Source organism: Pleurodeles waltl, chromosome 10 (assembly GCF_031143425.1).
Source record: "Pleurodeles waltl isolate 20211129_DDA chromosome 10, aPleWal1.hap1.20221129, whole genome shotgun sequence".
Taxonomy (NCBI): domain Eukaryota; kingdom Metazoa; phylum Chordata; class Amphibia; order Caudata; family Salamandridae; genus Pleurodeles; species Pleurodeles waltl.
The window spans coordinates 987,032,412-987,048,581 of record NC_090449.1 but is presented as its reverse complement, the minus strand read 5'-3'; the positions used below and the strand labels follow the sequence as shown (position 1 = coordinate 987,048,581).

Sequence of the window (16,170 nt, the reverse complement as noted above, 5' to 3'; positions counted from 1 at the left end):
GATCAGCTTCTTTTCCTCAGAAAAGCTCAACTTAAAGGCTTTCAGTTGCCACATGCACAAGCAAATGAACACCGTTGACCTCCTACTGGACCATCATTCTGGCTTCAACCCACTATGGAGCTTTGAAACGGGCACCAACCTAGTGGTCAAGGATACACTGTACATCACAGAGAATGGTAGCACCCATCTTCTCATTCATCTTGATTTCTCAATACCCTTGCCACCACTGAGTGACAAGCCTTGCTCAGGACCCTGTCTTTAACTGGACTTCATTGCAGTGGTACAGGTTCATACCTAACAAACTGAAAGAAGTTCATCTACATCATCTTCAGATCGAAGCACAACTTCACACAACTTCATAAACTGTGGTGTACCTAATGTTCAATATTTTCTTCTGTGGTCTTCTATGTCTATACAGAAATACCATTGGAGCCTTTTGGACCAAAAAAGAAACAATGATGCTTAGGTTTGGGAAAGATACTCAGCTGTACCTGAAAATGTCATACCTATATCATGTTACCTATGTAAGGAGCACCTCACTATCATTTATGTCTGATGCCTAAAGCCCCTTTCAGCTAAATGCAAAGAAGAATGAATTTGTATTCTTGTCAATGAATAAAATAGAAATGTAGATTTCTTAACTTGTGTAGACAAGTTCAGTGTATGTTTTCCTGGGTCACTCACAAACGCTTATTCTTTTTCACTTGTACCCAATGAGTGAAGGGCCCTTCCTACATCACGGGATATCTACGCTTCCCTATTTACGCATCCCTGCCCTGGTCCAACGGACACTTACCACCAACAGACCAGCCCACCAAAAACTGGAACATCATCACTGACGAGGACTGGAACACCTCTCTGATCACCCACCAAATTGCACAGCAACAGCCTCCCTAAAGCCATCAAGAATTTCAAAATTTGGGTCACCTCCTGTGACAACTCCCTGTCCCCTGCAAACATCAATACAATAAGATTCAGTACAAAATACCAGTTGGTACATGGAGGAAGTCAGTCTTATAAAGAGCCTCTGCAAACAACTAGAGTGAAAATTGAGAATGAGCCACAACAATGTAGACAGAAGCACTTTCAAATCCCTCGTAAGACACTTACATTAAATGATCTGGACCACCTAACGTTTTTCTCTGGCAGACCGCATTGAACCAATAGAAGCAAAGAAATCTTCACTGTTATGAAATATTACACCTCACTATTGGCCACCTCCAACTCAATCACACCCTTGCAGGATCTCTGCAATAATCTCTCTCCGTTCTTCAGCAACAAAATCACACCGCCGTTCTGAATGTCTCCATCTCTTCTGAGACATTCCCAGATGCTTGGAAACCCTCAGTTGTTCTCCTATTTGGGAGGAAACTCTGTGGACCCTTCAATGCTCGCCAACTACAGACAGATATTCCAGCTACCATCCCCAGCCAAGGACTCAGAGAAAATCATAAACAAACACCACTCTTTCTGATGGAAACAACTACCTGTGGATTCCTTACCGTATGAATTCTCCCGATGCGCCAGCATTCAAGGGAAATGTTATTCCTAGCTCCTCACATCGATTAGGACTTCACAATTGCACGCCCCCGCACGCGACGCCGTCTGATGTCATCTTGGCAGTAAGAAGTCCTCGCCAGCATACTGACGTCCTTTCCATTTTTCCGCGCCTTTGACCCTAAGGGTTTTTTCCTACTTCTTGAACAGTTACTGTTTGAGGAATTGTTGTTGAGCGTTACAATGTCTCCACTGAAAAAAGCCTTGGTATGAGTGGGGGGGGTCACATGCCGGTGACGGATCCTCATGAGAATTGCTTGTGGTGCCTGTGCTCAGTCCACGATGTGGAGGGATGCATGTCCTGCCAGCGGATAAACCTGCAGGCCTTGAAAGAGAGAGAGGCTAAGGTCTTCTTGGCGAAAGCTAAGGAGAAAAGGGGTCATCGAAGATCAAAGACGAGGGATACTTCATTGCATAAGTCCTCGAGGTCGCATAGGAAGCGACACCAGCACAAATCTCTATGCCGTTCTTCCAGGGATCGATCTCAGCCACCTCCGAGAAGGTGCTGTGCGGCATGGGAGATCAGTCCTACGGTGACTCCTCAGCCTCAGATTCCACAGGATTCTCCGGCGCCGACTTTGATAGAGGTCTCCGAGTCCCCGGTGAACCCTACGCCTCAGTTTTCTCCTGTCACCACTCATGGTCAAGAGACGGGTGTGCAGGCATCAGAGTCAGTTCAGACTCCTCAGGAGGAACAGAGGTTACCTGCCTTCTCGACTCAGGAAGTGGACCCATCAGCGTTCCTCAAGGCTATGTTTAGCATTTTTAACAGAGCTATGGTGCACGCTAGTGCGCCTGCTGGTCCCACGGGTCCGTTAGCATTAACACTGGCTTCACCTGCGGCGTACAAGCTGGCTCCATTTATACCTTTCTGTCTGGGTGAAGGTTCTGGTTCGGCGTCGATGCCGGCGCCGGATGGATCCCGTTCGACCCACAGTTTCTGTCCATCCTCTCCTCCGCTGGAGCGCCCATCTGCCTTGAAACCGGTTTCGTCGACGTCAGCTAATTCTCTGTTGATTGGCGTTTGGAGTCTAGACTGAGGTCGAGGAGAAGGGCCTTGAGGCTCGTGGAGGAGCAGAAGTATCGGCAACAGCTGTTGGAGGAAGGAGGCTGTTGGTGAATTTCAGGGCTTAGACTCTGCAAGTGGCTTGGATACATCACCTGAGTGGGATTTCTCATCCCCTGGTGAGCTCACAGTGGAAGTAGCTTTTTACCACAGTGCAATAAGAAAGGCTGCTGAGTTTTTGGACCTTCCTTTGCCTGCGTCAGAGACTAAGACAAACATTTTAACTGAGGTGTTACATCCATTGGCTAAGTCTTCTGAGCATCTCCTCCCTTTTAATGATACCCTTACTGAGCCCATTCAGGACATTTGGAGGAAGCCTGTCACAAATCCAGCAGTTTCCAGGACTGTGGCTAGGATGTACAGAGTTGCTCCAGGGGATTCACAGTTTCTGTCACAGCATCCAACGCCTGAGAGCTTGGTGGTTCAAGCCTCTTGTTCTGAGAGGTCTGCTCCTGGTTCGTTCCCTGCTAAAAGGGTCTTCTCCTTGTGCAGTATGGCCTTGAAGTCTCTCAATGCTATGTGTGTGCTGATGAGGTATATCCATACCCTGATGGACTCGGCAAGAGCTGTTGTACTAAGATTGCCTCAGGATGTGCAGGGACAGTTTGATGAACTCCTGTTGGCCAGCCAAGCAGGTTATTCAAACTGGCTTGGACACAGCAGATTTGGTTGCCAGGGCGATAGGCACTTCAGTGGCAACCAGGAGGCATGCCTTGCTCAGGGCTTCTGGTTTCTCCACTGATGGTCAGGCTACTCTTATGGACCTTCCTTTTGATGGCGAGACGTTGTTTGGTTCCAAAGCAGACTCAGCTTTGGAATGATTTTAAAGACAGCAGGGCTACTGCAAGTTCTTTGGGACTCCAAGCTTTATCGTCTACACCCTTTAGGTCTTTTCAAAGGTTCAGGGGTTTTGGCTGGACGTCCTCTTTCCGTGGATGGCCACTATCCACTGACTGCTGCTTGTTTATTCTCCGAATATGACGACGGAACAAATTGACATGGGGTCTATTAAATTGCCCTGGAGATGACTGATTCCTTGAATATTCTTAGTGTACCAATAGCCATATGGAGATAAAGTTTTACTGGTACTGATTGATTTATACATACAGGAACATTTTGGGATAAAGCCCATATATAAAACCCTTGATAAAGTCTGCATTTTGGACGAAACACGTGCCGGCTGGTCCGGAGATTCTATTAAGTTGATTCCTATGATTACAAGCAACATCTTCCTTGAATGGATTATATTAGGAGATGAAACCTCTGATCTACAAGCAGACAAACGACATATATTGGATGGACTGAGTTGCTCAAATGTGGATTGTATTTTTATAGACTTTGAATAGTTGATCTTTGTGTTTTGTTGTCAGTTTTCCTTATATGTTTTATTATTTATGTATGTATTAAAAATTGGATATATGTCCTTGCCACATTCAATTCACTGAATATAGTATTATTTTCGACTCTATGATGGTTTAAACTAATTAAGAACTTACATGAATCCATTGTATTGAAATACTCAACACGTATATGTTTTTGAGTGATCCACAGGAGGTTTTTATCTATCCAGCGTTCAGCAGCCTGCCAACCCTCTCTACAGATCTTATAGAGGTCGGGAAAGGGTTAGGATGCGAGGAGCCTTCTGCTTAATCCTCTTCTTCTGGGGATGCCCATCAAGGAAAGCAGCCCTAGTTTTCTCTCCATTTTACATCCTGTTTGTCCTGTAGGGGGGATGTTACCTAATTTTCTCCACGAGTGGGAGTTAATCACAGCGGACTCTTGGGTGCTGAATATTGTGGGGAAAGGTTATGCCCTTCCTTTTCTGGAGTTTCCCCCTCCTGTCCCTCCCCATCATTCATTTTTCACGGAAGATCAGCTCCTGTTGCTTTAACAGGAGGTGCAGGTCCTTTTGTTAAAGGGTGCAGTGGAGTTGGTTCCAGAGCAGGGATGTTATTCAAGGTATTTCCTGATTCCCAAGAAGGATGGTCGATTGAGGCCTATCCTGGATCTGAGGATTTTGAGTTGGTTCCTCAAACAGGAGAAGTTCAAAATGCTGACTCTAACACACGTGCTTCTTGCGTTGAACAAGGAAGACTGGATAGTGTCTGTCGACTTGTAGGATGCCTATTTTCATATCCCCATTCTGAAGTCGCACAGGAAGTATCTCCAGTTTGTGGTAGGGTCGCAACACTGCCAGTTTGCGGTCCTTCCTTTTGGTCTTACTTCCGCACCTCGAGTCTTCACGAAGGTGATGGCAGTGGTTGCAGTGGACCTCAAAAGGAAGGGAATTTCTGTATTCCTTTACCTGGACGATTGGCTGATAAAAACCGGGTCCCCAGAGCTTGTGCTGCATCACTTGCAAGTGACAACCCAGTTGTTGTTCAGCCTGGGCTTTACAGTAAATGTGCCCAAATCTCTCCTGGAGCCCTCCCAGTGCCTCCTGTTCATAGAGGCAGTACTGGACATAACATTGAATCAGGCCTACCCTCCTCAGGGGATTCGTGACATTCAGGCGTTGATTCCAATGTTTTAGAATGGAGCAGCTGTTCCAGTTGTCAAGGTCCTACGTCTGCTCGGTCTATTCACTTCCTGCATTTTGTTGCTCACTCATGCACGTTGGCACATGAGGGCTCTCCAGTGGTGCCTCTGCAAGCAGTGGTTTTAACTCAAAGGGGATCTTGAGGAGCCGATAATGATCTCCAGAGACGCTGCAGTGGATCTACGATGGTGGGCTGTGGGCAGCAACCTTTCCCAAGGAAGGCCGATTTGTCTACCACCTCCGGTGGCCACAGTGATAACGGATGAGTCCACTCAAGGGTGGGGAGCTCATCTGGTGGACCTGGAGGTCAAAGGTCATTGGTTTCCAGTGAAACAGATGTTTCACATAAATCTCTTAGAATTATGGGCAATACATCTGGCTCTCAAGGCTTTCTTCCCGTACCTTTGCGGTCAGTCAGTTCAAGTCTTGACGGACAACATTACCGCGATGTGGTACATCAAGGAACAGGGAGGAGTAGGGTCGTACCTTCTCTGCAGAGAGGCTCTGCGGCTCTGTCCTTGGCACAGGACCATCTGATTTGCAGAGTAGCAAACCATCTGGCCGGAGTTCTCAACGTACGTGCGGACTTTCTCAGTTGGCATTTCTTGGCCGATCACAAGTGGTGTCTCCATCCAGATCTGGTTCTTCCCATCTTCCGGATGTGGGGATTTCCACAGATAGACTGTTTGCCACTCAGGAGAACGCACACTGCCCGTCGTTCTGCATCCTCCAGTATCCGTTGCAGGCGGTATTGGGGGACGCATTTCAGATGTCTTGGTGCGACCAGTTGCTTTAGGCATTCCCTCCAGACCTTTGATTCCTCGAGTTCTGAGGAAGATTCGCCAAGATCTGGCTCAAGTCATTTTAATAGCCCCAGATTGGCCAAGAAGGGTGTGGTACACAGACCTTCTCCAACTCTCACTGTGTCTGCCGCTCCTTCTCCCTTAGAGGGTAGACCTCTTCTCGCAGGGGCAGGTTCTACTCCCCACCTCCAGCGTCTGCACCTACATGTCTGGAGATTGAACAGGGCAATCTGAGTTCCTTTTCTCTCCCTTCAGAAGTGGTGGATGTTATCTTATCGGCCAGGCGACACGCCACCAAGACTGTCTATGCTAACAGATGGGCAAAATTAGTTTCTTGGTGTGGAGAGAGGCAAATTGATCCCTTCAAGGCTCATTTGTCTGATATTTTGCTTTTTGCCCTTTCCTTGGCACAGAAAGGTTGTGCAGTTGCGACTGTGAAGGGTTATTTGTCAGCGCTGTGTGCCTTTCTTTGCCTTCCTGATCAACCTTCCTTGTTTAAGTCCCCTATAGTTATTAGATTCCTTAAAGGCTTGACTAACAAGTTTCCTCCCACTCCGTTTGTAATGCCTCAATGGGATTTGAATTTAATTCTGACTTTTTTGATGTGTCCTCTCCTCTGCCAGAGCCCTGCAGCTCATTCTCTCCCTCACAGACTCCCTTTCAGACAGACACCAGTACCTTGATCAATTCAATGCCTGCATGACTGAAATTGCCCATGGGAATATCTTTCTGTGTTTGGAAACTTTGCTGCACCTGCAGTATTTTTTTTTTTTTGTGCACAATTAAAATAGTTCTCTTCATATAAACTACGCCACTGAGCTGGAAAGTACTTATTGAGACTGATGCTTGAGTTTTGAGCCTTTACAGCCACACTAACAACCTGTGAAGGCTTTGACTGCTTGTCCCTGTTATTGAGTGAGTTAGATGTGGGAAGGTTGTAGTTGGCACGCAGTTTCTCAAGGCAACAGTGACAAAAGGCTCCAATCCCCAGAGTTGTGGCCCAGTAACTCTTGCTTGCCCACTGGCTGTGGAGTAGGTTCTAACTGTTGTATCTATGTTTCGAAGGCTTTGTGTTGCTAATGTGTTTTGTCTCCAGAAGAAGTAATTACACGATTGTTCACAAAATGTTTGATGTATAGATCATTGCGTGGTAGAAAAGTATTATCAGTTAACATCCATAAAAGAACACGTGAACTGTTGTTTAAATTTCTGAGCACAGCACAATAACATTTGTTAATAATGAAAATAGACATTGTCTTATTGAGGTTAGTGTGATTAGAATATTTATCATAGGAATACCTAATGACTTGATGTAACATGACATTTGTTTACTTTTTTACATACTAAATTGCTTTAAAGTTTTCATTGAGATATGGAACGGATTGTTTCCCTTTTTCAACAATGAAATGAGTGAATCCGAATGTACGTGCCCTATGACTCTATGAGCCAAAAATGGTTTGTTGTTTTGCCTCTCACTGTTAGTTGGATTTTGGCCCTACACCTGCTCTTGGGTTTAGTGGTACCTTTTGAGAAGAAAGAAAAAAGAAGCAGTAGATATTTCAAGCTTAGGCCTAGAGCAGGAGTAAGTTGTGCCCTCTTCACCTCACACAAGGGAGCAGGAGTGTAGCTTTTACTTACTGCTCCCAGCTTTTCCACAGGTGAGATAGTTTTTGCAACCCTGCCTTACCCTGAGCTGTTATATTAGTAACCTCCCTCAATCTCAGTTGCCTGCTTCCTATTCAGTGTTTTTTTATATACCTTTTTCTGTTATATATATATATATTCACTTAAAAAAAAAGGTTGCAGGGACTTTTTAGGTTCTGCATTTGCAACTACACCTTGTACCTTAAGGTACCTATAACTCACGCCCCAGCCATGTACAGTTTTTCTTCAGTAATTTGACCTCTAATGTTTCATTGATATTTTTATTGATGTTATAAAAGTTTTCATGAGTGCTGTAATGTCTGGGGTAATTAGTGCATGGCGAGGGCGCGAGTTATAGTTACCTGAAATGCGGAATTTCTATGGCTTTGTGTGAGTAAATTCAGAACCTAACTATAACGTCCCTGTAACCTTTGTTTTTTTTTAAGTGAATTTCAATGTTTTTTTTCTAATTCTCTTTTCTCACTTTAACGTGCCAGTAACTTTTGGTTTAAGTGAATTTCTCAGTTTTTAAAAATGTAAAGTACATTAATGCAAGCACTGCAGCGCATGGCTAGCCAGGCCCTCAGGCCAAGCTCCTATAACCACCCAACCCTGCACCATGCATGGCCTTCGGCCATCCCCCATAACCATTCAACCTCATGCCGTGCACGGCCAAAAGGAGGGGTTGCCTGTAGGGCCTGTCTCGCTGGGTGTGAGAATAGATGTGAGTCGGTGTCTCTCTGTATGAGAGTGTCTGTCTGGGTGCGAGAATAGGTGTGAGAGGATGTTTCTGGGTATGAGAGTGTCTCTGTGAGTGTGTGTATGTCTGTCTTGGTCTGTGAGTGAGTCTCTGGGTCTGTGAGTGGGTGCATGAGTCTGAGTGGATCTGGTAGTGGATGTGTGAACCTGAGTGGGTCTGTGAGTGGTCAGTTAGTGGATGTGTGAGTATCTGAATGGGTCTTTGAGTGGGTATGTGAATGTCTGAGTGGGTCTGTAAGTGGGTGCATGAGTGTCTGAGTGGGTGTTGTGTGTGTCTGTGTGGGTGTCAGTAGCTGTGTGAGTGATTCGGCCACAAAGGAATCCTTTTATTCAATAAGAGTCCACAGTTTTGCACAAAATATCTACCCAAGTGGAGTGCTTTCTGCCTCCTTTGGTGAATGTCCAGTACGTATTCTACACTACAGCTGCGTAATGGAGCACAAGGAAAAGTCACCAGTGACCTTGTGGGCATTTTGGCAATATGATTGCTCTTGGTGCATCTTAATCTACAAATCTGTGATAACATGAATCTTCCTATAGAGAGGCCAGTGAGACTACAAAGACCTAAATCTCCACCAAACCGGGGTCCTTCCTCTTATCTATATTACATAAGTTTTTCTTTGTTTTGTGAAGGTGCCCTGATATCCCTCAGCATCAAGAACTGGTGAACCATAATAGGTGACAATTTTATTGGGGGCCCTTTGGTAAGATGTCCATCATCCTGGTAAAAAGGCAGGAAGACCTTCCATAATGCTAAGGTGGATGGTGCAGGGGCAAGCGAGCAGAGCTTCCCAGTGATTTGCATACTTGTAGAAATTTAAAGGGAGAACCATGGACTCTGCCCTCACCAGGAGAGGACAAGAAAGAACCCACTCAGCACAGTCACAAACAGATTGGCTTAAGTAGATCAATGATGCATTCACCACCATGAAGGATTTCAGATTGTTTTTTAATATAGAATCGCTGAGTAAGCACACTTAATAGAGAAGCCCCTTGGGGGTTGTGGTGCCCCCTTTCCTGGGCCGATTTTTGCCCCAAGGACCCCCTCCCCTGGCCAATTTTGGCTTTTGGGACCCCATCCCCCGGTGCCCAGTCATGTCTCTTAGGTGCCCCTTATGGTGACCAATGTGCAGTGGGACCACAGGGGGAGCCTCAAGATACCTACGTTCCCAGCCGGCACCGGCCTCCTGCAGGAGCCGGCATTGCTATTGCACACAAGGAGATGCTAAACATGCAGCTTTTTGTGTGCAAGAGCAATCGTTTCATCTCTTTCCCTGCCTGCATGTCTCAATGGTCACAGCCTTTGCTCTGGTGGAATGAACCTGCAAGCCCTCTGGAGCTTGCTTCTTGGACAATGCATAGCAGATCTTAATGCAGAACACAATCCATCGGGTTCTGCACTGCCTCCTCTTTCTTGGCTCTGACATACCCTATGAAGAGTTGATTGTCCACCCAGAGTGGTTTTGAGTGGTCAATGTAGAATTGCAACGCTCCTTTTGGGTCCAGCTGTTAGAGTCTCTCCTCTTCCTTAGAGGGATGAGACGGAGCTTTAAAGGTAGGCAAAAGTATGGACTGGCCTACTTGGAACAAGATGACTACCTTGGCAAGAAGGATGCTTCAAAGAACCAGTTTGTCTTAGCTAAAAAACATTGTAAGGAGGAAGACACCGGCTGTATCTCACTGACCCTCTGGGCAGATGCAGTTGCCACCAGAAAGGCCGTCTTGATGGTGAAGAGCCTAAGATGGCAAGAACGAAGTAGCTCAAAGGGAATGTACAGTAGAAAGGTAAAGATGAAGTTGAGATCCCACTAAAGCATAACAAAGGGAGCTGAGGGGAATGTGTGCTGCAGACCTTTAAGGAATGTATTAACAATAGTGGATTTGAAGAGAGAATGCTGATCTGGCAGCCGCAAAAAAGTAGAGATGGCAGAAAAATGACACTTCTAAGTGCCCAATGCAGATCCCTGCTGGGCTAGGGTAAAAATAAACAGCAGAACCTGAGAAAGGGATCAGATAAGGAGTCAACCTGTTTTCCTGTACACCACGAATATTTCTCCAACGGCCGGCGTGTATTGTTTTGGTGGAGGGATGCCGAGCTGCCAAAATAACATTACAGACTTGGGACTGAAGGTCAAAAGCTGTTGGTGGAACATTGATGAGTTTGGGTGTAGAACCCTCCCCAGCTGCTGCGACAGGAGATCTTCTGGAAGTTGCAGCCTGAGTGGAGGACTGGTGGACATGTTCAAGAACCCGGTGATATCAGATTCTCCAAGCCCAGTCCAGAGCCATAAGGATGACTTTGATCTGTCGCTCCTGAGCTTTTTGAGATTTCCTGGGAAGGAGTGGTATTGGCAGAAATGCGTGCAGGATGCTGGAGCTCCACTCAAGATAAAAAGGATCCCTGAGCGAGAGCCACCTTGGAAATTGCAGCGTATCGAACTGCTGACATTGCACGTTCTTGCAGATGGTGAACAGGTTTAACCAAGGCTCTTCCCGTGGTTGAAAAAAAGTTTGCACCACCGCTAGATACACACCCTTCATGATCTGCTAGGCATCTTAGGCTGAATTTGTCCGCTCTGGCCTTCAGTAAACTTGCCAGGTGTTGAACGCCTTGCCCTTCCAGCCATGCCCAGAGATATAGAGCCTCTTGATAGAGGATCCACAACCCTACCCTGCCCTGTTTGTTTCAGTATCACATGGTGTCAAATGGCGTCACATGGTGGTGGTGGTGTTGTCTGTGAACACCTGCAAACGCCTTCACTTGATGTAAAGTAGAAAGGCTTTCAGTGCCAATCGGATCTCACAAAGCTTCAGCAGGTTTACCTGGAGTCAGGATTCTACTGGGGACCAGAGTACTCAGATCTTCTCGTCTCCCAGATGGCCAGGATTGTCACTACTGTCAGATCTAGCTGGATAAGGGAGAGGACCCACTGGAACTTCAGGTCCCACTCCAGAGCCCTCAGATGCCAACAGGCATGAGTCACAAATAGGATGCAGGCCATGAGGCCCAGCAGCCTCATAGCCAGTCTCAACAAAACCCAGGACAGAGACTGGTATAGCGTAATCGTCCCCAAAATATCCTGGATTCACTGTTCAGGCGGAAAAGCCAGAAACTGCATTCTGTCCGGAACAGCTCAGATGCATAGGAGCGTCTGAGAAGAGATCAGGTGTGACTTCGGCACATTGGTGGTGAAGCCCAACGTGTGCAGGAGGTCCGCTGTAGTCTGGAGGTGGGAGACAGCCTGGGACGAACCTACCTTCAACATCCAATCATACAGATAAAGGAAGACTGGTACCCCTAATCTCTGTAGATGATCTACAACCATTGCCATCACCTCTATAAACACTCAAGGGCTGCTGATATGGCCCAAGTTGAAAAAGGCAAACTGAAAATGTTTGTGGCCTACAGTGAACTACAGGAAGGGACTGTGAGCAGACAAGACAGGAATGTGGAAGTATGTTTTATGCAGTATTCATATTCAGTCTCCCCGGTCGAGGGCAGACAGGACTTGAGCATCTTGAATTTCTCCTTTTTTAGGAAGTAAGTGAGCGGGTCAGGTCTAGGATAGGACGAAGGCCTCTGACCTGCTTAGACACTAGAAAGTAGCTGAAATAACAGTCACAACCTACCTCTGATGCCGGCACCAGCTATATGGCTCCCTTGGCTAAAAGAGCTGCCACTTCCTGGCAGAGTAAAAAGATGTGGTCCTCCGTTAGCCTGTTGTAAGTGGGTGGCGTGGTTGTAGGTTTAGTCACGAAATGGAGGGACTAGCCCCTTCGCATGATCTGGAGAACCCCGAGGTCAGATGTTTCTGACCTCCATGGTGCAGGTTCCGGCGTATACTGCCTTCCACTTGATGCCCCTGGTGGTCAGATGGCAAACTAAAGAGCCTTGTATGCTGTGGCTGCTGGAGAGGGGTGGTGGTGGACTGCTCTAACCCCTGACTACCTGACCTATGGGTACTGTGTCCTTGGCCAAGCCGGGGCTCGGGAGCTTGTACGCCGTGGTGGCTGGGTGAATAGAGATGCGGTTGGGAGCCCCTTCTGTAGAGATAAAATGGCGGACTGGGTTTGGCTAGGGGCTATAGAAAGGCCCAAGGACACTCCAGCTCTGATTCCACCTTGTCTCGGAAGGGCGTGGAGCCATCAAAGGCCATGTCCATGATCGATACCAGGACATCCCTTGAAATGCCAGTGGTTCTCAAACAGGTGCGGGGCCTAAGGGCTGCTGATGATGAAGCTGCTCTGCTTAGTGAGTGGATCGTATCCAGCCCACAACGTATGGTGAACTTAGCTGCGTCCCTCCCATCAGCAATAGTGTGGGAGAGTATGGCCTGGGCTAGACCTAAAAAAAAAACAGTGCAAATACTGCTTCTAGCTTTATTTTAACACTAAGAAGCAGATTATTTGTCTGACAGAACAAACATAGTTTAACAGTGATGAAGTTGTTGCATTGCATGATTTTCTGAGTCCTGATATAAACTGTTTTTTTCTGGAAAACTCTACTTCTTTGTTAAGCTTCTTTAGTATATGAATTGAATAATAAATTAAACCATTTCACTAAGAAATATATGTTAAGTTGAATGTTGCTGGTGATTTTGTATGCTTCTCAATACTTGACTGAAGAGGGTGTCTGTACCTGTAACTGCTTTTTTTCCTCGCTTCCTAGGGTGCTATGGTGTGGATGGAGAAAGTGATTCCATTATGAGTTCAGCTTCAGAAAACTCGACAGAGCCATGGTTCTGTGATGCCTGTAAGTGCGGAGTCTCTCCTAGCTGTGAACTATGTCCTAATCAAGATGGGATCTTTAAAGAAACAGATGCTGGACGGTATGAAAAGTATTCACTTGTTTAAATGAAATTTATATTTTTACTTCCCTACCGTACAGCTTCTAGCTGCTTGTAGGCTGTAGACTCTTATGTACCATACCAAAAACGTAGTGATGATAGAACACACCCATTGATTACTGTTTGTTGGCTTTATTGTCATTCTTATTTGATTGCTTCGTTTTCTATGGCTGGCCTTCCCCTTGTGTTTTTCCTCCAGTGGAGAATAGCCATAGCTGACAGAAAGCATTGGAGAAGAAAATAGGTCACAAAGTGGGGTCTGGTGGCTTTACTAATGCTTGTTATCTGAGTTACATGAAATAAACCCGACATAAACGGGTATTTTGTAATGCAGGTATTTAAAAATATAGCCCTAAGTCATATAGATTGCTTATTCGATTTTCATGAATTTTCTGTAATATGTGCATGCTGTGTTGCATGTCCTCCCTAAGCACAACTTACTTTGTTAGCTTCCTGTTATGTAACATCACTTATTCTCTTTCTATGTATGGCCATAATATTAAACGTGCTTTAAAGCTTCTTTGAGAGCTGGCCTTGGGACATAGGCAATCCTATATTATAAGCATGGCAAAATCCTGTAGGATTGTACTGCATGTTCTATGCAGTAGTCATAATCTATTGAGAGTAGACACTGCTGGAGCTCAGTTTCATTAGGTAATGTAACCTCAACAATTTAATGCAAACAATAGTATGCAGGAACACAGGGCTTGTGTGAGTCTTCATATGGGTTAACATTATCAGGAAATATTTATTGTTCCCAAAACATGGCTGCAATTTTGTGATTAGTTTCAATTGTGTGATGGGAGCATAGCTAGGTAGATGGTGCAGGCACGTAGAATGTGTGAATGGTAGAATTTTTCTTATTTGCATAGTCAAATCCAGAGATTTTCAGTATGAAGCCCTAGGTGATTATCATAAAATTGTGGAATAGAGTGCATTGAAGTAGTTTCATGCTCTAGAAAAGGTGAATACGTTCTTTGTAATTCAGTGAAAATATATCCACTTAAATACAGTATGATTACATATAGGGTAAAGTACCCCCTACCATACATTATAAGAATATTACATGACACCTAGGAGCTCTGTGACATTATAGGTGAGCGAGACCGAAGGCTGAGTTACTTTAAATAGTTATGGAATTCTGAGTTGACCTGCAATATCCTTATATTGTGCATCAGTGGTATTTTATTCCTTATAATACCACTATCCTTTACACAAACAGCTTACATTTTTGATGCTCTTCCAAATGTCAGCGATAGGATGTTCACAGACATGAAGAATGAAAGTAGAATCTGTAATGCAAAATTAAACACACTGAAAAGCAGCTAGATATTTGTCACAAAAAGATATTGGAATCAGTTTGATGCAGAAAAAAAAAAAAAAAAAAAAAAAAAAACACTTTAGTTCAGATTGTGTAGGAACATGCCAAGATTTTATATTTCATATAATTATCTAGAAAATAAACTACTGCCATAAATATCTCCTTTCTGTTGATAATTGTTCATTTAGTGGGACATAGCAAAACAACTGTTAGAAATGGGGTCTCTAGTTGGCAGTTGTTTGAACTCTGTCCAAGTAGGGACTCCAGTTGGGGTAAGGGAGCTACACACCAAAAATTAACCCTGCTTATTCCCTTGGTAGCTTGGCACGAGCAGTCAGGCTTATCTCAGCGGCAATGTGTAAAGTATTTGTGTGTGTGTATGTATATATGTATATATATGTTCGCTGGCATGTGTAGCTGCAGATACACATGCTATGCACAGGTCCTGCCATCTAGTGTTGGGCTCGGAGTGTTACAAGTTGTTTTTCTTCAAAGAAGTCTTTTCGAGTCACGGGACCGAGTGACTCCTACTTTTTGGCTCCATTGCGCATGGGCATCGACTCCATCTTAGATTGTTTTCTTTCCGCCATCGGGTTCGGACGGGTTTCTTTTCACTCCGGTTGTTCGATTCGGAAAAGTACTACAAACTCTCTAAATTCGTTTGTATTGTTTTAGATCAAGTACCATCTATTATCGACATCTCGGTACAGGTGGACACAGATCTCTACTTGCCCTTCGGGGCACCCGCCCCCAACTTGGGCCTGGTCGGCCCGACCAAAAGTCTTGCCGAAGCCTCATGGACCAGACCCTGTTTAGATTCTGCTCTCGGTGCTACGCCAATTACCCTTACACGGACCAACATCTAGTCTGTAACCTGTGTCTGTCTCCAGACCACCGAGAGGATACTTGCGAGGCCTGCAGATCCTTCCACTCGAAAAAGACTCTGCAAGACCAAAGAGCGCGAAGGTTAGAGATGGTGTCCAGAAGCACCGAACATCTTGACGCAGAAGAAGAGATGATCCACACCGCAGTCTCCGTTCGGGGGTCCGACTCTAAGCACGAGTCCGACACGACCGACCAATAATGTGAGTACGCTTGCCCCGACCCAATCCAAGCCCAAATACAAGGCCTCGGGGACGCCACTGTCAGAAGGCCATAGCTCTGCCCGTAAGAAAACTACCGGTAACCAAGCAACATCTTCGGCACCGAGAAAGGCCACACCACGAAGCCTTCGGACTCGAGCCGAAGCACAGGCTCCGAAATCCTCAAGCACCGACCCAATGAGTCGAAGCCTCGAAAATCCCTCTCAGAACCGAGACCAACAACTACTTCAGGTCCTTCGATCCAGAAGAAACCGGCTTCGGAGCCGAAAAAACATACATATACAGAGGAGCATGGACTTTCTAAGCAATTGAAAGAAAGCCATAGATTTGTGGAAGAACTTACGCAAATGGAGGAATTTGACGAAAACCAGGCCAGAATCCAAATTCATAAAGACACTGGCAAAATCCTCACTGCACCTCCTCTAAAAACAAAGAGGAAGCTGGCCTTTCAAGGACATTTGGACACTGACCAGCCACTGGCTAAAGTGCCAAAACTGAGACAAAAATCTCTGCCTACTCAGTTCTCACCTC

At 45.6% G+C, this 16,170-nt stretch overlaps 1 protein-coding gene across 7 annotated transcripts in view; it reads left to right on the top strand.

The window, feature by feature from the left end:
* Positions 1-16,170, top strand: part of PHF14 (PHD finger protein 14) — a 791,087-nt gene that overhangs the window by 89,009 nt on the left and 685,908 nt on the right. For all 7 annotated transcript variants that reach the window (XM_069211832.1, XM_069211834.1, XM_069211833.1 and 4 more), the window contains exon 5: positions 13,038-13,197. In XM_069211832.1, the coding sequence (XP_069067933.1) occupies positions 13,038-13,197 (160 nt within the window). The remainder of the gene's footprint in view (positions 1-13,037; positions 13,198-16,170) is intronic.